This window comes from Capricornis sumatraensis, chromosome 4 (genome assembly GCF_032405125.1).
Source record: "Capricornis sumatraensis isolate serow.1 chromosome 4, serow.2, whole genome shotgun sequence".
NCBI classification, from domain to species: domain Eukaryota; kingdom Metazoa; phylum Chordata; class Mammalia; order Artiodactyla; family Bovidae; genus Capricornis; species Capricornis sumatraensis.
This window is the reverse complement of record NC_091072.1, coordinates 142,636,311-142,657,593: the sequence shown is the minus strand read 5'-3', so window position 1 is coordinate 142,657,593 and position 21,283 is coordinate 142,636,311. Positions and strand designations below refer to the sequence as shown.

General features: G+C 38.4%; 2 protein-coding genes across 2 annotated transcripts; both read right to left on the bottom strand.

Annotated features, from left to right (window-relative positions):
• Window positions 1-3,276: 3,276 nt before the first annotated feature.
• On the bottom strand, window positions 3,277-4,215 carry LOC138077586 (taste receptor type 2 member 42-like). Its single transcript, XM_068969670.1, has one exon. It carries the CDS (start codon window positions 4,213-4,215, stop codon window positions 3,277-3,279), a length of 939 nt encoding a protein of 312 aa, XP_068825771.1.
• An 11,306-nt stretch (window positions 4,216-15,521) lies between these two features.
• LOC138078975 (taste receptor type 2 member 42-like) lies at window positions 15,522-16,451 on the bottom strand. Its single transcript, XM_068971761.1, has one exon. It carries the CDS (start codon window positions 16,449-16,451, stop codon window positions 15,522-15,524), a length of 930 nt encoding a protein of 309 aa, XP_068827862.1.
• Between the last annotated feature and the right edge of the window lie 4,832 nt (window positions 16,452-21,283).

Here is a 21,283-nt window from a genome sequence, read left to right as displayed (position 1 = left end):
CTTGATAAAAGTGAAAGAAAAGAGTAAAAAACTTGGCTTAAAAGTCAACATTCAGAAAACAGATTATGGCATCCGGTCCCATCACTTCATGGCAGATAGATAGGGAAACAATGGAAGCAGTGAGAGACTTTATTTTGAGGGGCTCCAAAATCACTGTAAATGGTGACTGCAGCCATGAAATTAAGACACTTCCTCCTTGAAAGAATAGCTATGACCAATATAGACAGCATATTGAAAGACAGAGATATTTCTTTGCTGACAATGGTTTGTCTAGTCAAAGCTATGGTTTTTGCAGTAGTCGTGTGGATGTGAGAGTTGAAGTATAAACAAAGCTGAGTGCCGAAAAATTGACGCCTTTGAACTGTGTTGCCAGAGAAGACTCTTGAGAGTCCCTTATACAGCAAGGAGATCAAACCAGTCCATCCTAAAGGAAATCAACCCTGAATATTCATTGGAAAGACTGATGTTGAACCTGAAGCTCCAATAGTCTGGCCACCTGATGACTGTCAGGTCACCTCTGACTGACTCACTGGAAAAGATCCTGTTGCTGGGAAAGTTTGAAGGCAGGAGGAGAAGGGATCGACAGAGGATGAAATGGTTGGATGGCATCACTGACTCGATGGACACGAGTTTGAGTAAGCTCCAGAAGTTGGGGATGGACAGGGAACCCTGGTGTGCTTCAGTCCATGGAGTTGCAAAGAGATGAACATGACTGAATGACTGAATTGAACTGACTGGCCTTAAGATGTATATTTTCAGCTGCTTTTGTGAAGTGAAATGAAGTGAGTCACTCAGTTATGTCTGACTCTTTGCAACCCTGTGGACTATACAGTCCCTGGAATTCTCCAGGCCAGAATACTGGAGAGGGTAGCCCTTCCCTTCTCCAAGGGATCTTCCCAACCCAGGGATCAAACCCAGGTCTCCCAACTTGCTGGAAGATTCTTTACCAGCTGAGCCACTAGGGAAGCCCTGCTTTGTTTTATTTTAATTGTTATAGGCATCAACTCAGCACTAAACATAAACAGGTACACACACACACACACACACACACACACATAAACATGTCCAAAAATTCTACAAATAAGTGATATTCTCTTGTAAACTTTCCTTTCTGTTTTTGTCCCTGGTGAATTGTTTTTGTTCTCTCTGACAAAGGACATTAGTTTTCATACAATTCTCATACACACACAAACACACACCACACACACACACCTTTGATATCAAAGTGTGATTTTGATCAATATAATTTTTCCAGTAGTCATGTGAGAGTCGGATGGTGAAGAAAGCTGAGTGCCGAAGAATTGATGCTTTTGAACAGTGGTGTTGGAGAAGACTCTTGAGAGTCCCTTGGACTGCAAGAAGATCCAACCAGTCCATCGTAAAGGAGATCAGTCCTGGGTGTTCATTGGAAGGACTGATGTTGAAGCTGAAACTCCAATACTTTAGCCACCTCATGCAAAGAGTTGACTCATTGCAAAGACCCTAATGCTGGAAAGGATTGGAGGCAGGAGAAGAAGGGGACAACAGGGGATGAGATGGCTGGATGGCATTACCGACTCGATGGACATGGGTTTGGGTAAACTCTGGGAGTTGGTGATGGACAGGGAGGCCTGGTGTGCTTTGATTCATGGGGTCACGAAGAGTTGGACATGACTGAGTGACTGAACTGAACTGAAATGAGACAGAAAAATATTAAGTAGGCATAAAAGTATTATTATACACTTAGGGAATAATTATTCCAAATCTTTTTATAAGTTTAGTTAATTTTTTCTTATTTTGCAAAATAGTGGCTAGTCTAGCTTGGATTCCTAATAATAGTCTACACCTTTGTTTTAAAGCTCTTTTGGTCATGTCAGCTACAAAATAACACTTGCCACCTACCTCTATAAGGATTAAATCATCTGTTGCAGCTGCTGATTTTGGCACTTCCTCCACCTTCCTTTGGTGGCTTCCCTGGTGATTCAGAGGGTAAAGCATCTGCCTGCAATGCAGGAGACCCGGGTTCAATCCTTGTGTCGGGAAGATCCCCTGGAGAAGGCAATGGCAACCCACTCCAGTACTCTTGCCTGGAAAATTCCATGGACAGAGGAGCCTGGTAGGATATAGTCCATGGGGTCGCAAAGAGTCGGACACAACTGAGCGACTTCACTTAGGAGTTCAGGGTAGAGAGCAGAAATAAGGCACTTTGAGCTCAGGGAAAACTGGCAGAACAGGTCTTCAGATAGTTAGATATTTTCAAGAAACAACTTTATGAGCTCAGTTCTTGTATCTCCTCATATCAAAAAAAGCCCTGCAGTCCTTCATGGTGACGACTGCTCTTTGTGACTAGCAGAAACATTCTGCAAAAATATGTGCTTGATTGCATATATTCCCCCTTCACCAAAATCACCTCTATACTGACCTTCTCCCCTGCCTCTTTGGAGCAGTCTCTCAGAGCTATCTGAGGTGCTGAATCCAGGGCGGCTGTCCTCATTTTGCCCTGAGAAAAATTAACTCGCAAAGTCGACAGTCATTTTAAGGTTCTGTGCTTCCAACAGTTTTAGTCCTTGATTTATCTATTTTTTATAATTGAACTTCTTTATTTTTCATTTTGGGCTTTGCTGGTCTCCATTGCTGTGCAGGCTTTTTTCTAGTTGCAGAGAATGGGCTTCTCATTGTGGTGGCTTCTCTTGTTGCAGACCAGAGCCTGTAGGGCGCACAGGCTTCAACAGTTACAGCACATGAGTTCAGTAGTTGCGGCTTCCAGGCGGCAGGGCACAGACTCTATAGTTGTGTGCAAGGGCCCAGGTACTCTGCGACATGTGGGACCTTCTCGAGTCAGAGACTGATCCTGTGTCTTCTCCATGGAAGGCAGACTCTCCACCACTGAGCCACCAGGGAATCCCCCTTGATTTATTTTTAGCTTAATTTTTTACAAAGATTTCACCTGCTCTACTTTGAAAAAGATTTGCATGTCTAAATATTCATGTTTTTCCTCACATATGACTATAGTAAATATTTTCCAACATATATAAAATTAATACATAGTACACTATATATTTTATATTGCTCAAATTTTTTTCACTAGTAGAAAGTCTTATGATGCCAATGATGCTTGCTTTATAAAATATCGGTTCATCTCCGAGTAGATTGTTAGTTTATAGGCCATTCGAGGGAAAGCTTCTGATGCTCAGTAGAGTCTAAAGGAATCCAGTGAGAAAAACAGAAGTTAAAATGCATCTTCAATTTCTCATGATTAATTCAATGCTCTTGGAATATAGAAAATTCTGGATAAATCTATGAAGCTAAAGATTTCACTCTTTTCAGGCGGCAGTTAAGATACCACAGTAGTCCTATGGCATTTTGTCTCAGCTTGCTATTTCCCAAAATTAGGATAAACGAGTGGCTTGAAGGAAAAACAGTCGAAGTTAACACAACCACCAATTTGGCCAGACATCCCTGCAGTTTAAGGAAAACCCAACCTGTTAATAGGACGGAAGAAACATGAATGACGAAGAGGAAGAGGAAAGACATCACCATTTTCATGGCTCTTTTATGGGCCTCTGTGCTGAGATCCTTTGAGCTGGGGTTGAGCTGCAAATTCCTGATGTGCCTCATCAAGGAGAGGACTAAGAGGAGCAGTGAGGTCAGGGACAGAAGAAAGGGGATTAAGCTGATGAAGTTAAAAACAATCAACTGGTGAAGATCATGAGTTTCACTTACATCTGGGGACCACGTTGAGTTTCTTGCATATATTTTGTAGCTGTTAGTTGAGATATGACTAAACATATATATTGATTCAGAATTCAAAAACAATAAGGACAAAGACCCCAAGAGAAGCACCAGCACCACACTACGAATTCGCCACCGCAGCCAAGTGAAGCAGGGGTGGGAGAAATTGGCTACTTTAAAGAAGTAGAAAACACTTAGACAGGTGGCAAACCAGGTAGCTAGGTGATTGGACAGTATCCAAAAACTATTAACAACCTTTGTTAGTTTATCAATGGCATATAGGTGTGGCCATAGTACCAATAAAAATGAGTCACATAGTATTGCCCAAAGTTGACTGATTCTGGAGATAGCCAGGCCTGTGAGGATGCAGTCAGCTGATGAGAGCTTTTGTCTCTTCACCAGGTCAATGCAGTTAACTAGTACAATGAACCCATTCCCCAACATTCCAATCACAAATCCTCCTATTGTTGCTACTAGAAAAGTATTTTCAATTCCAGATGGCATTTCTGTAGAAAGAATCCAGAAAGCTAATACTATTTTTCGCTGATTTTTTCTTGCTTTTGTTGCTGTCCAAGTGTTGTAGAATGATACCCAGTTTGATTCTTTTCAAAAATGCTTAATGACACTCAGATACCATCTCACATATCTTCATAAAGATCTTTCTCTTTTATTCCAGCCGTAGTTCTGAAATTTATGCCAGGAGATCCACTCCCATAGCTCTAAATGGAAAACTTGAATTTTGCTTTCAATCGGCTACTGATTTCCAGATTAAGCAGTGAATGTGCCCACTCATCATCGGTGCTGGCAGCATTTTTCCACTTGTGGAGACATCTGGAAAAGGAAAATCAGGTATGCAAAGATGCAAATGTGAGACAGATTTCTTTACACTCATTTGTACTTCCTTTCTCAACAGAAACTCGATGCCATTTGGATTCATGTTTCTCAATTTTAATAGTATTCCCAGAAAATAACCTCCGAAATAGAAACATTGTTCATCGATTTCATTTAATAATCTCCATAATATTTCAGATACTGTTATAGATGAAAGAAACATAATAAAGAGAAGCAATATATAGGATCTCACAGAGTTATGGAAGAAATAACTTTTAATAAACTATTACTGTTGTATATGACAAAAACTTGACCAAAATGCAGTTGGAACACCGAGGATGGTGTTTCAAAATCTAGAGTTCATAGTTAGTTTTCGTTTCTAAGGACAAAGACAATTGACTTAGGATTTGAAGCCTTTTAAGATTTCTTGAAGAAATAGATTAAAAGGGAAGTGATATGCACAGGTACCAAAATCATACCTCTTTCTGAGCTCCTACTTTGAATTTTTGAACTTTGTTTCCACGTAGCTACTGCCTATTTGATTCTGAATTAGCTATCATCAACTTAGAGGAAAAAATACTAAGAAAAAAGCCAAAAAAAGCAGGTGATGGATGAGTAGGAGATAGGTTCTCCTTTTCATTAATTCTGCTTTTGATAAAATTCTTCATCTTATAAAAAATTGATTTATAAGTAAACTGTATTTTCACTTCAACAAACAACTAACTGTAATACAATGGTTTACAACCTTGACTGTAAACTGGAGCCTCCCTCCCACCACCCACCCCCACCTCATTCCTCTAGCTCATCACAGAACCCTGAGCCCATTGAGCCAACTGTGACTGTGGTTGACAAACAACCTACTTCATGTCCATCTCAGCCTCTCTGTGTGATGCTAAGGCACTCAGCTGGGCTGAAACTACCTGTGGGAATCCTCACAGAACTTTCCCCACCAGCCAGTGTTGTCTCTGGACTGGCTGTTTTGGTTATTATGATTGCAAGACCCACCTCAGTAGCAACCATCAGGAAAAAAGCAAAGTTTATTACTCACAGATCCAGAGGGTACATGACACATCCAGGGCCATACAGTGAAGTCATGAGGAGAGAGGGAGAAAGCACCTGGGACTCTGCCTTTTAAGGGTTGAGGATAGGGTGCCTAGGGTTTCATAAGTTCACTCTTTAATGGTGAAATTAAAATGTAAGAGAGGGAATTAGGGCTCTTGAGGGGAGGAATGGAGTCACTTGAGTGAACGGTCAGTTATCTAGTTTACCTGGCATTTTCTAAAGGGGAAACTTCATGGGTTGGGGGCAACCTGGCATCTTATCTAGGTGTTTATTAGTAGTTGTAAATAGCTGGCAATATGTCCTATCAAGATGGAGGCCTTTAGGACCTCCTTGGTGGTCCAACAGTTTCACTGCTGAGGGAGTGGTTTCAATCCCTGGTTAGAGAACTAAGATCTCACAAACCACATAGCCCAGCCAATAAAAGTAAAAGAGAGCAGTGCCAGAGATGGAGGCCTCGGCAATCAAAAGGTTATTGTCAGGCACTTATATCATGTGACCTTAGCCACCTTGGCAGTCACCTACACTCCACAAGGAAAGGAACTATGTTCTGTCATCCACTGATCTCTTTCCAGTTCGTAGAATAAAGAGGGCCTGGCAAATAGAAGGCCCTCAATAACTGTTTGTCAAGTGAATGAGTGCTAACTCGGCTGGTTATCTCATTGAGAACACAGAAAAAGAGAAAATGCGTGAAGACTTGGTGAAACCAGTATTAGAGCAAGAAAAGATGGAAGCCCTTTAAAGCTAGAGACAGTTTTGTAACATATGAACTCATGAGAGATTTCTGTACTCACCTGAAATAACCAACACTGCTCTCTAGTCTTCTGGTTCAAATCAGAAGTCGTACCGAATCATTAAGATCATTGTACACATCTGGCAACCAAGATGTGGGAGTCTTTGAAAGAGAACTACTTTAAGCCCAAAGAGTTGAAAATGGTTAGAAAACTCTAGCTTTTGTGGCAGGGGAGCAAGAAGGCCTACGGATCACTGATGTTTTCAGAAATGCTCTGACCTGGTATAGAAGGCTACCTGAGAAGCAGACTTCACTGATAGGTGTGGCTTAGCAGTGACAAAAAAACCAGACAGCAAATCAGCCAATAGGTGCTTAGTCATTAAAAAAACACTTGAGTTCATAGTTATACACTTTACACTAAAGGAGAAACTCACTCTAAAGGATATAATTACAAATTTAAAATCACAAGTGCCATACACTATAAGTTAAATTCAAAGTCCAAGTTAACAATCACAGTTTTAGAAAAAACTACGTAACTGCAGAACTATCTCATTTCCTGGCGAACTGCCTTTATATCCTTTATTCTTACAATGATTGATTTATACATGCAAAAGAAAGTGCTATTGCATGTTTAAATGAAAAGCATATTGTTACAAAAGTTTTAGGTAGATAATGATTCATTAAATTTATGTATATGCTATAATAATCCAAATTAGTCAGTCTAAACTTAACCATAATGACTATAATTAAAGTCAGAAAATTTGCGAACATTGATTTTATAATTGTCAGTAGGAAGATTCACATTTCCTCCAAGAAATAGTGAGAAAACACATTGAGAGAAGCTAAAGCAGAGGCTATGGGGGAAGGCCTGTTGGGAAGGTCCCGTGGGGGCCTGCTCAGTTACATTTCCCTTCCCTGAGCCCACACATTTAGATTTCCCAATAGTTTTCGATATAAGGCAGAATTAGAGGAGAATAAAGTTTATTAGAGTGGGAGACGCTGTTGGAACAGTGGGCCAACTCAAGAGAGAACAAACAAAGAGTCGGACAGTCACAAAGGGTTGGACATGCCTGAGCGACTGAACTGAATAGTCTCAGAGAAGTCAGCAGCAAATGCTCCCCTAGTTGTGATGCTCTATCATCCTGTCAATAGAAAGATGTCCCATTTATTTGCAAGCAAAGAAATAGCCTCCTAATTCTTTTTGAATCATAACTTAGAGATTCCACACATTGACCTTAACAACAACTGCTTTTCTAGTCACTAAATGAAAGCACTAGCCTTTGTGTTTTTCAGGTAAAAGGGATCTTCAATGTTTCTTTGCCTTCAGTGTTTCTAAGCCAAGAAGCAGTCAACTGGGACCAGGGCCACAGCTTGAAGGGACAAAGATTTAATCATTCATACCTGAAGGATATTTCCTCAGCTTAATCACTGCTATGGGGCTTCCAAGGTGGCACAGTGGTAAAGAATCAACCTGCCAATGCAGAAGAATCAGGAGATGCAGGTTCAATCCCTGGGCTGGGAAGATCCCCTAGAGAAGGAAATGGCAACTCACTCCAGTATTCTTGTCTGAGAAATTCCATGGACAGGGGAACCTGGAGGGCTACAGCCCATAGTGTCACAAAGAGTCAGACACAACTGAGCATGGGGCACAAGCACACAATCCCTGCTGTCTGTGAAAATTTCTTGTTTCCTGGTACATTTTTGTTTCACTTAGAATTCTTTCATTTTTGTAATTGAGGTTACAAAATTAGGTTTTGCTATTAGGTTTCTTTTCTCCACCAAATCCTTAAAGGGCAGATATATCCCCTGGTTCCTCCTCATGACAAAACTAAGACAATCTAACTTAATAAATTCCCACACTGGTAAGCATTAGTGTCTCAAACTCAAAGCAAGAATAGTTGCATTTTTTTGTTTGTTTGTTTGTTTTTCAGTTTTCTGAGGTTGCATTTATATTGGTGTCCAAGGAGACAAAAAAGGCTCCCCTACATATGTTCCCCCAAATAAATCAAAAAAATCTTTCAAATCAATTTGTTTTTGTAATTATTGGTCTTAAGGTCCATAATAGAACATAGATTACTCTAGACAACATATCCAGTGTCTTATATGACAGAATTGAGAATGACTACGTGATAAGCAAGCACCCCTTCAAAGGATGTCCCTGGCTCAGAGGACATGGAGTATAATCAGGATCTTGCTAGGAGAAGCCACCTATTGAGAGAGAATAGATAAATGACATGAGACATTAGGAAATCTGCACACCTCTTTCTCAGACATCAGTGAAGTTACATGTTTCTATCTGATCTGCACACTCAGCAGGGTTCAAGAAAACATGCCCTGATGTTCTTGATTTATGTCTTATCAGATGGGCTTCCCAAGTGGTGCTAGTGGTGAAGGATCCACCTGCAATGCAGGAGACTTCAGATATTTAGTTGGATAACTGGGTGGGGAAGATCCCCTGGAAAATAAAATGGCCACCCACTCCAGTATTCTTGCCTGGAGAATCCCCATGGACAGAGGATCCTGGCGGACTACAGTCCATGGGATTGCAAAACAGTCAGACATGACTAAAGCGACTAAAAACGAACTGACTTCAGCACTAGTCTTACGGATCAATGATAACACTCTTCCATCTATAAAAAGTTTATTTTTTCCCCTCCTACAAGTTGCCTGAGTGAACAAACTGAAATAAAAATGGTTACACCCAGATTCTTAAAATGAACATTTATTTGGTGAATGAGAAAAGGGTAGTTAGTGAGAAATCAATGTTACTCTTCCTCTTACCCCAACACTATTTGTCACAGGGTAGGTTATTATCTGGGGAAGGAAATGGCAACACAGTCCAGTATTCTTGCCTAGAGAATCCCATGGACAGAGGAGGCTGCTGGGCTGCTGCCCACAGGGTCACACAGAGTTGGACATGATTGAAGCGAATTAGCAGCAGCAGCAGCAGGTTATTATCATTCAGTCTTTCTTCTCCAGATTCCATAGGGCCAGCAACATACATATTGGGAGTGGCTCTTGTATTATGGCTTGTCTGCCACTGAGTCACTCACAGAGGCTCTTTTCACAGGGCTGCCAAGCTTGATCTCATCTGCCATTCAAGCATACAGCTTATAATATCTATACATCAATTGTAATTACTCTAGCCTGGTTATTTATTAGTCTTTTGGTATACTTCTTTGACAAAAATAGGTTTCTGTTCCTTATAATTCCATCTTCCTATGGTGGCTGCAGAAATATGAACTTACTCCTAGTTAGACACTTTCACTAAAGATTCATTTATTCCAAGCAAAGTTTGCTTATTTCTTTATGTACTTTACCAAACAGAAATTTAGCAACTAAAGCTCAGTTCAGTTCAGTTCAGGTCAGTCACTCAGTCGTGTCAAACTCATTGTGACCCCATGAATTGCAGCACGCCAGGCCTCCCTGTCCATCACCAACTCCCGGAGTTCACTCAGACTCAGGTCCATTGAGTCAGTGATGCCATCCAGCCATCTCATCCTCTGTCGTCCCCTTATCCTCCTGCCCCCAATCACTCCCAGCAGCAGAGTCTTTTCCAATGAGTCAACTCTTCACGTGAGGTGGCCAAAAAGTACTGGAGCTTCAGCTTTAGCATCATTCCTTCCAAAGAAATCCCAGGGCTGATCTCCTTCAAAATGGACTGATTGGATCTCCTTGCAGTCCAAGGGACTCTCAAGAGTCTTCTCCAACACCACAGTTCAAAAGCATCAATTCTTCGGCGCTCAGCCTTCCTCACAGTCCAACTCTCACATCCATATATGACCACAGGAAAAACCATAGCCTTGACTAGACGGACCTTTGTTGGCAAAGTAATGTATCTGTTTTCAATATGCTATCTAGAATGGTCATAACTTTTCTTCCAAGGAGCAAGCGTCTTTGAATTTCATGGCTGCAGTCAGCATCTGCAGTGATTTTGGAGCCTCCCAAAATAAAGTCTGACACAGTTTCCACTGTTTCCCCATCTATTTCCTGTGAAGTGATGGGACCAGATGCCATGATCTTCGTTTTCTGAATGTTGAGCTTTAAGCCAACTTTTTCACTCTCCTCTTTCACTTTCATCAAGAGGCTTTTTAGTTCGTCTTCACTTTCTGCCATAAGGGTGGTGTCATCTGCATATCTGCGGTTATTGATATTTCTCCCGGCAATTTTGATTTCAGCTTGTGCTTTTTTCAGCCTAGCATTTCTCATGATGCACTCTGCATATAAGTTAAATAAGCAGGGTGACAATACAGCCTCGACGTACTCCTTTTCCTATTTGGAACCAGTCTGTTGTTCCATGTCCAGTTCTAACTGTTGCTTCCTGACCTGCATATAGGTTTCTCAAGAGGCAAGTCAGGTGGTCTGGTATTCCCATCTCTTTCAGAATTTTCCACAGTTTATTGTGATCCACACAACCAAAGGCTTTGGCATAGTCAATAAAGCCGAAATAGATGTTTTTCTGGAACTCTCTTGCTTTTTCCATGATCCAGCAGATGTTGGCAATTTGATCTCTGGTTCTTCTGCCTTTTCTAAAACCTGCTTGAACATCAGGAAGTTCATGGTTCATGTATTGCTGAAGCCTGGCTTGGAGAATTTTGAGCATTACTTTACTAGCGTGTGAGATGAGTGCAATTGTGCGGTAATTTGAGCATTCTTTGGCATTGCCTTTCTTTGGGATTGGAATGAAAACTGACCTTTTCCAGTCCTGTGGCCACTGCTGAGTTTTCCAAATTTGCTGGCATAGTGAGTGCAGCACTTTCACAGCATTATCTTTCAGGATTTGAAATAGCTCAACTGGAATTTCATCACCTCCACTAGCTTTGTTCGTAGTGATCCTTTCTAAGGCCCACTTGACTTCACATTCCAGAATGTCTGGCTCTAGATGAGTGATCACACTCTCGTGATTATCTGGGTTGTGAAGATCTTTTTTGTACAGTTCTTCTGTGTATTCTTGCCACCTCTTCTTAAAATCTTCTGCTCTGTTGGGTCCATACCATTTCTGTCCTTATTGGGCCCATCTTTGCATGAAATATTCCCTTGGTATCTCTAATTTTCTTAAAGAGATCTCTAGCCTTTCCCATTTTCTTGTTTTCCTCTATTTCTTTGCATTGATCACTGAGGAAGGCTTTCTTATCTCTTCTTGCTAGTCTTTGTAACTCTGCATTCAGATGCTTATATCTTGCCTTTTCTCCTTTGCTTTTTGCTTCTCTTCTTTTCACAGCTATTTGTAAGGCCTCCCCAGACAGCCTTGTCTAACTCAGTGAAACTAAGCCATGCCTGTGGTGCCACCTAAGATGGGCGGGTCATGGTGGAGAGGTCTGACAGAATGTGGTCCACTGAAGAAGGGAATGGCAAACCACTTCAGTATTCTTGCCTTGAGAACCCCATGAACAGTATGAAAAGCCAAAATGATAAGAACTGAAAAAGGAACTCCCCAGGTCAGTAGGTGCCCAATATGCTACTGGATGTCAGTGGAGAAATAACTCCAGAAAGAATGAAGAGATGGAGCCAAAGCAAAAACAATAACGTTGTGGATGTGACTGGTGATAGAAGCAAGGTCTGGTGCTATAAAGAGCAATATTGCATAGAAACCTGGAATGTCAGGTCCATGAATCAAGGCAAATTGGAAGTGGTCAAACAAGAGATGGCAAGAGTGAACGCTGACATTCTTGGAATCAGTGAACTAAAATGGACTGGAATGGGTGAATTTAACTCAGATGACCATTATATCTACTACTGCAGGCAGGAATCCCTTAGAAGAAATGGAGAAGCCATCATGGTTAACAAAAGAGTCTGAAATGCAGTACTTGGATGCAGTCTCAAAAACGACAGAATGATCTCTGTTCCTTTCCAAGGCAAACCATTCGTTATCACAGTAATCCAAGTCTATGCCCCAACCAGTAATGCTGAAGAAACTGAAGTCGAAAGGTTCTATGAAGACCTACAAGACCTTTTAGAACTAGCACCCAGAAAAGATGTCCTTTTCATTATAGGGGACTGGAATGCAAAAGTAGGAAGTCAAGAAACACCTGGAGTAACAGGCAAATTTGGCCTTGGAATGTGGAATGAAGCAGGGCAAAGACTAATAGAGTTTTGCCAAGAAAATGCACTGGTCATAGCAAATACCCTCTTCCAACAACACAAGAGAAGACTCTAGACATGGACATCACCAGATGGTCAACACCGAAATCAGACTGGTTATTTTCTTTGCAGCCAAAAACGGAGAAGCTCTATACAGTCAACAAAAACAAGACCAGGTGCTGACTGTGGCTCAGATCATGAACTCCTTATTGCCAAATTCAGACTTAAATTGAAGAAAGTAGGAAAAACCACTAGACCATTCAGGTATGACCTAAATCAAATCCCTTATGATTATACAGTGGAAGTGAGAAATAGATTTAAGGGACTAGATCTAATAGATAGAGTGCTTGATGAACTATGGACTGTGGTTTATGACATTATACTGGAGACAGGGATCAAGACCATCCCCATGGAAAAGAAATGCAACTAAAGTTATTAACAAAAAAAAAAACTAAGGTAAAACTTTAGTGTTACTTTTGGTTATTATCTTATAAAGAGTGCAAGATTATCTTTAAGTAATTTATATGAAAGACTATCCAAGAAAAAACAAACTCAGCTATATGTATTCAGCTTAATTTGCACATTACTTTTTACCAATCCAAGATAACCACAATGATAATCTTTGGTAAAATACTAACTTAGTGTCCAAAACAATATATGTACATTTTATTTTGTAAAATGAATGTTACTTTTTATAAGACGCTCTTTTTTTTTAAAACTTTTTATTTTGTTAGAGTACAGCCAATTAATGTTGTGATAGTTTCAGGCAGACAGCAAAGCGACTCAGCCATACATATACATGTATCCATTCTCCCCCAAACTCTCCTCTTATCCAGTCTGCTACATAGCATTGAGCAGGACACTCTATTTCTTATCATTAAAACCATCATCAGATTCATTATTGTAACTGATAAACAAAAGCACCACAGAGTCTAGATGTGCTAGCCATTTCAGTTCAGTTCAGTTCAGTTCATTCGCTCAGTCGTGTCCAACTCTTTGCAACCTCATGGACTGCAGCATGCCAGGCCTCCCTGTCACCACCAACTCCCAGAGCTTACTCAAATTCATGTCCGTTGAGTCAGTGATGCCATCCAACCATCTCATCCTCTGTCATCCCCTTCTCCTCCTGCCCTTAATCTTTCCCAGCATCAAGGTCTTTTCAAATGAGTCAGCTCTTTGCATCAGGTGGCCAAAGTATTGGAGTTTCAGCTTCAACATCAGCCCTTCCAAAGAACACTCAGGACTGATATCCTTTAGAATGGACTGGTTGGATCTCCTTGCAGTCCAAGGGACTCTCAAGAGTTTTCTCCAACACCACAGTTCAAAAGCATCAATTCTTTGGCACTCAGCTTTCTTTATAGTCCAACTTTCACATCTGTACATGACCACTGGAAAAACCATAGCCTTGACTAGACAGACCTTTATTGTCAAAATACTGTCTCTGCTAGCAATGTTTCTGTTGGCAAAGTAATGTCTCTGTTTAGTTTCCTACATATGGTGTTTGAGGGTGGACATAAATATTAATAATTCTAACATCATTCTTAGCTTCAGGGAACAGCCCTAAAGCAGTGCCCTTTCCTATGGCTTTATTAAGGTTAACTTATAGGTCACATATTTATCACCATCTAAATGCAACTTGTTTCTTTACTCTAATACAATCTAAAGATTATATCAAGGGTAAATCTTAACAAGGATGATTTTTAATAATTTCCATTATATATACAAGTATAACATCTGTGCAATATTAAAATTCATACCATCATTTTGAAATTTTATAGTAAACTTTCTTATCCTTAACTTTGTTTACAATTTGTAGTCACCTTATATAAATTCAGATAATTTTACTCAAAACAACACTATACACATGCACAACCAAAATTTACACTAAACACGTAATGGTATTAAAAAATTTCTGTGTCTTACTATTGACCTGTTTCCATTTCTTTCTCTAAGAACTCTACTGATCAGATTATGAGAAAATGTATCTGCACAGACAAAAATATATTCTCAAACTGTAATTATGATATTTTTGTAAAAGCAGTTGTGTGATTTTGAATTAAGGATAATTCTTCCTTCTAAGTTTACTTCTATTACACAACATGATAGGAATATTGACTTCTACCACTCTGAAAATACATACCCCATATCCTGGAATTTAGCAGAATTAGTAAGTGCACACTACATCATTTATGATTTGGGGTTTCAAATTAAAATTAATATTATAAGCATGTTTTGAACTTCTACTTTAAAGAAAATTTAGTTTATTTTGTGCTATGAATATAATTCTTTTTTTACAAGGGAAATAAAAGCAATTTATTTAGATAGATGTCAAAAAGACTTCTGATAAAATTTCACCCTCAATCCAGATATAACCATTAATAGGATTAGTCTAGGAGAACACTTCTTTAATGTGATAAAAACTATTGAAACCTCAATATGGAAATGCCTGGTAACCTTGCTGTTTTTCAGTAGTGTTCTTATAACACTGATTGATGTAGGCATAAAGGATAAAGAAATATGGTAATTGATACAACATTGTAATATAAAAAAACAAATATTGGAAAGGAAGAGGTCTTTTTCATTTTTTTGCAGATAACATCTATGTTGGCAGCAGCACTATGAATATCACTCATTCTGAAACATCTCATTCTTTTGTTATCAGCAAGACTCCCAATAACAATACAAAGCCTTTTTTAAATTTCTTTTTAAGACTTTTGAGCTATGAGGTTATGTTTTTCCCACCTATGACTTTAGCTGCTTAGTTAACTTTTATATCAATATTTTATAGATCTTCTACTTAATCAAGTAGGATTTATCTTAATTTCTAGAGTTACAAGCCTCTTCTCCCAAATACGAGTTGAAATTACACACATCTTTTTCAGAAATCTAATTTGACTATTTGTAAAAGAATATTTGAAACTTTTAAATATTGGTAACCAATGAACATGTGTGAATTATCTTCAAAAGCAACCTGTTCTAAGGAAAATTTCAGTTATGCTCGACAATACCTAAAGGAATCCAAGAGGAAAAACAAAACAGAAGTGAAAATTAACCCTTAAAATCTCCTCATAAAGTTTTCATCTTTGAAAAGATTCTGAAAGTGTTTCTATAAAGCCAATGGATTTTGTCTTTTCAAGGAGCTTTTAAGATGCTTCAGTACCTTCAAGGCTATCTGTCTTAACTGGTTGTTTCCCAGAATCAACATGAACGAGTGGCCTGAAGGAAAGACATATAGTGCTAACATGATGAACTTTGTGAACTTATTGTCCAAAAACCTATGAAACATCCAATTTGCCAATTGTGTAAAAAGAAAATGAACCATGATAAGGAGGAGGAATGACGTCACCATTTTCATGGCTCTTTTATGGGCCTTTGTGCTGAAGTCCCTGGAACCCATAAAATTGAGATGCAAATTTCTGGTGTGTTTCACCAAGGACTGAAATAAAAAAAACAATGAGAGCAGGGACAGAACAATAGGAATGAAATAGGAGAAACTAAGAAGACTCTCGCTTTTAATATAATGAGTTTTACTTTCAACTAAAGTCAAATTGCCTTCATTTATTAAATTCCAGAAGAGATCATTAAATGTTTCTAGCAAAAGAATGTCCAAAATCAGAAAGACCAAAGAAAATGCAAGTATCACAAGAATGACGCTGTTCATTCTCCACTTCAGCCAGAAAAAAAGAGAGTGGGGGAAATGAGCTATCTTAAGGAGATAGAAAATACTTAGGCAGGTGACAAGCCAGGTAGTCAAATGATTAGATATTCTCCAAAGTAAAGCAATGGGCTTTGCTAGTTTAAAAATGGCAAATACCTGTGGTTCTAGTCCCATTATAAGTGATTCCACAAAAAACACCAACAGTTGACTGATTCTGGAGATAGCCAAGCCAGTGAGGATGAAGTCAAATAAAGATGTCTTTTGGTTCTTAACACATTCAGAGCAGAGTACCAGTCCAATGAACACATTGCCTAGAATTCCGATTAAGAATTCCACTCCTGACAGTATCAGAAAGACTGTGCTCAACCCAGGGAACATTTCCACTGAAAGAAATCCAGATTTCTAATATTACGTCTCAATGAAAAAATCAGAATGAGGCTACAGCAGAATAGGATCCATTTCTGATCCTTATCTTCAGTGCTTTTATTGCAGTTACAGTCTGAAGAAGAATTCTTGCTGTTGGATACAGTCTCATACCTAGAAAACCTTTCTGCTTTGATTGTAATGCCAATATCAACCCAGAAAGATCTGCTAAGCTTTACAGTCTTAAGTACTTTCATGGAAATGGTTTTATTTCTTTGAGAGAGCTACTAATTTTCAAGCCAAATGGTTTGTGTGTCCATTTATCATGGGCAGAGACTGAAATTTTCCACTTGTGGTGGTGATGAAAATGTTAAAGGCAAATATGCATGCAAATATGGAGAGGTTCTTTTTCACTGATTGTACTTTCCTCCTCATTAGAAATCCTATACCATTTGGATCAAAATACCTTAGCTTGCTTTAGAAATAAGCTAAGTAATTTAGGTATTATTCAATGATTATATTTTATGAGTGCCTACTTTATGTCAGAGTTTTTTCCAAATACAGAATAGGTTAATACAAAAAAGAACAAAGAAAGCATTAGGAAATCTATAAAATAGATTTCACAGAAAGAAATAACAATATAGAAGTAAAAATAAAATGTAATGTGAACATGGAAAAGGTAACTACAAACATTATTGTTGGAGAGAAAGGGAGGTGAAATTTGCCTTGGATTTTTAAGATATTTAGAATTCATAGCAATACAGGCATACCTCAAGAAACAAGAAAAAAGTCAAATAAATAACCTAACTCTACAACTAAAGCAACTAGAAAGGGAAGAATTGGAGAACCCCAGAGTTAGTAGAAGGAAAGAAATCTTAAAAATTAGGGCAGAAATAAATGCAAAAGAAACAAAAGAGACCATAGCAAAAATCAACAAAGCCAAAAGCTGGTTTTTTGAAAGGATGAATAAAATTGACAAACCATTAGCCAGACTCATCAAGGAGCAAAGAGAGAAAAATCAAATCAATAAAATTAGAAATGAAAATGGAGAGATCACAACAGACAACACAGAAATACAAAGGATCATAAGAGACTACTATTAGCAATTATATGCCAATAAAATGGGCAACGTGGAAGAAATGGACAAATTCTTAGAAAAGTATAATTTTCCAAAACCAAACCAGGAAGAAATAGAAAATTTTAACAGACCCATCACAAGCACGGAAATTGAAACTGTAATCAGAAATCTTCCAACAAACAAAAGCCCAGGTCCAGACGGCTTCACAGCTGAATTCTACCAAAAATTTCGAGAAGAGCTAACACCTATCCTCCTCAAACTCTTCCAGAAAATTGCAGAGGAAGGTAAACTTCCAAACTCAGTCTATGAGGCCACCATCACCCTAATACCAAAACCTGACAAAGATGTCACAAAAAAAGAAAACTACAGGCCAATATCATTGATGAACATAGATGCAAAAATCCTCAACAAAATTCTAGCAATCAGAATCCAACAACACATTAAAAAGATCATATACCATGACCAAGTGGGCTTTATCCCAGGGATGCAAGGATTCTTCAATATCCACAAATCAATCAATGTAATTCACCACATTAACAAATTGAAAAATAAAAGCCATATGATTATCTCAATAGATGCAGAGAAGGCCTTTGACAAAATTCAACATCCATTTATGATAAAAACCCTCCAGAAAGCAGGAGTAGAAAGAACATACCTCAGCATAATAAAAGCTATATATGACAAACCCACAGCAAACATTATCCTCAATGGTGAAAAATTGAAAGCATTTCCCCTAAAGTCAGGAACAAGACAAGGGTGCCCACTTTCACCGCTACTATTCAACATAGTTCTGGAAGTTTTGGCCACAGCAATCAGAGTTGAAAAAGAAATAAAAGGAATCCAAATTGGAAAAGAAGAAGTAAAACTCTCACTGTTTGCAGATGACATGATTCTCTACATAGAAAACCCTAAAGACTCCACCAGAAAATACTAGAGCTAATCAACCAATATAGTAAAGTTGCAGGATATAAAATCAACACACAGAAATCCCTTGCATTCCTATATACTAATAATGAGAAAGTAGAAGAAGAAATTAAGGAAACAATTCCATTCACCATTGCAACGAAAAGAATAAAATACTTAGGAATATATCTACCTAAAGAAACTAAAGACCTATATATAGAAAACTATAAAACACTGATGAAAGAAATCAAAGAGGACACTAATAGATGGAGAAATATACCATGTTCATGGATTGGAAGAATCAATATAGTGAAAATGAGTATACTACCCAAAGCAATGTACAAATTCAATGCAATCCCTATCAAGCTACCAGCCATATTTTTCACAGAACTAGAACAAATAATTTCAAGATTTGTATGGAAATACAAAAAACCTCAAATAGCCAAAGCAATCTTGAGAAAGAAGAATGGAACTGGAGGAATCAACTTGCCTGACTTCAGGCTCTACAAAGCCACAGTCATCAAAACAGTATGGTACTGGCACAAAGACAGACATATAGATCAATGGAACAAAATAGAAAGCCCAGAGATAAATCCACACACATATGGACACCTTATCTTTGACAAAGGAGGCAAGAATATACAATGGAGTAAAGACAATCTCTTTAACAAGTGGTGCTGGGAAAACTGGTCAAACACTTGTAAAAGAATGAAACTAGATCACTTTCTAACACCGCACACAAAAGTAAATTTAAAATGGATTAAAGATCTAAATGTAAGACCAGAAACTATAAAACTCCTAGAGGAGAACATAGGCAAAACACTCTCTGACATAAATCACAGCAGGATCCTCTATGATCCACCTCCCAGAATTCTGGAAATAAAAGCAAAAATAAACAAATGGGATCTAATTAAAATTAAAAGCTTCTGCACAACAAAGGAAACTATAAGCAAGGTGAAAAGACAGCCTTCTGAATGGGAGAAAATAATAGCAAATGAAATAACTGACAAACAACTAATCTCAAAAATATACAAGCAACTTACGCAGCTCAATTCCAGAAAAATAAACGACCCAATCAAACAATGGGCCAAAGAACTAAATAGACATTTCTCCAAAGAAGACATACGGATGGCTAACAAACACATGAAAAGATGCTCAACATCACTCATTATCAGAGAAATGCAAATCAAAACCACAATGAGGTACCACTTCACACCAGTCAGAATGTCTGCAATCCAAAAATCTGCAAGCAATAAATGCTGGAGAAGGTGTGGAGAAAAGGGAACCCTCCTACACTGTTGGTGGGAATGCAAACTAGTACAGCCACTATGGAGAACAGTGTGGAGATTCCTTAAAAAATTGCAAGTAGAATTGCCTTATGACTCAGAAATCCCACTGCTGGGCATACACACTGAGGAAATCAGAATTGAAAAAGACACATGTACCCCAATGTTCATCGCAGCACTGTTTATAATAGCTAGGACATGGAAACAACCTAGATGTCCATCAGCAGAGGAATGGATAAGAAAGCTGTGGTACATATACACGACGGAGTATTACTCAGCTGTTAAAAAGAATTCATTTGAATCAGTTCTGATGAGATGGATGAAACTGGAGCCAATTATACAGAGTGAAGTAAGCCAGAAAGAAAAACACCAAAACAGTATACTAACACATATATATGGAATTTAGAAAGATGGCAATGATGACCCTGTATGCAAGACAGCAAAAAAGACACAGATGTGTATAGAGGACTTTTGGACTCAGAGGGAGAGGGAGAGGATGGGATGATTTGGGAGAATGGCATTGTAACATGTATACTATCATGTAAGAATCGAATCGCCAGTCTATGCCTGATGCAGGACACAGCATGCTTGGGGCTGGTGCACGGGGATGACCCATAGAGATATTATGGGGAGGGAGGTGGGAGGGGGGGTTCATGTTTGGGAACGCCTGTACACCCGTGGTGGATTCATGTCAATATATGGCAAAACCAATACAGTATTGTAAAGTAAAATAAAGTAAAAATAAATTTTAAAAAGATATTTAGAATTTCATGAGGAAATTGGCAAGTAATTTGGACTGGTTGAACAATTACAAAAGGACACCAAAACCCACACTTTTCTGAAATAAAAGTCTAACTGAAAGTTTACTTTTAGTAACATGCACAATTAAATAGTAGGCAGAGAATAGGTAGAAAACAGTTTTAGTTTAAATAAGAAAATAGTGAACAAATGTATCTGTTCTATATTCTAGGAACAATAATTTTAGCCAAAGCCATTAATGCATCAGAAGTGAGCTTTACAGACTTTGTATCTTGGTGTGTTTGCAGGTATTCTATTGTTAGTGTTAATTATTCAAGCATTTAAGTGTTGCCAGATAACATCCCCCCAGAATGAATAAAATCATTAAAAAATTCAATCTTTTCAATGCTGCTGTCACACGCCTCAGTTAAATTCTACTAATTTTTTACAGTGTATTTTTCAAGAACAATGATGTGTAATGAACTGCTGGTAAGTTATTTTGTACAAAATATATTTTTATTTAAGACAAATATTTAAAATTATAAGAAGAAAGAAAGAATAGAAGAAAAGGGGAAGGAAAGAATAGGAAGGAAGAAGGGAAGGAAAAAAGAGAGGAAGGAATTTATTGGCTAGAGCAATAAATTTGGTTCTGTGTTTGAGGAGAATGGTACATATAACTATTAATAAATTAATGTCTAGAGATAGAAATTCACAACAATGAGAAGCATCCAGGAAGTAGAATCAGTAAGGCTTGGTGATGGATTTGGGGGTTATATAAAGGAAGGGAAACCAACAATGGCAGCATGCTTGTTTTGCACCTGGATATGTGGAATACAGTGACC

Coding starts and splice junctions, on each gene's coding strand:
- LOC138078975 (XM_068971761.1), bottom strand. CDS start 16,451: ATGTTCCCTGGGTTGAGCACAGTCTTTCTGATACTGTCAGGAGTGGAA.
- LOC138077586 (XM_068969670.1), bottom strand. CDS start 4,215: ATGCCATCTGGAATTGAAAATACTTTTCTAGTAGCAACAATAGGAGGA.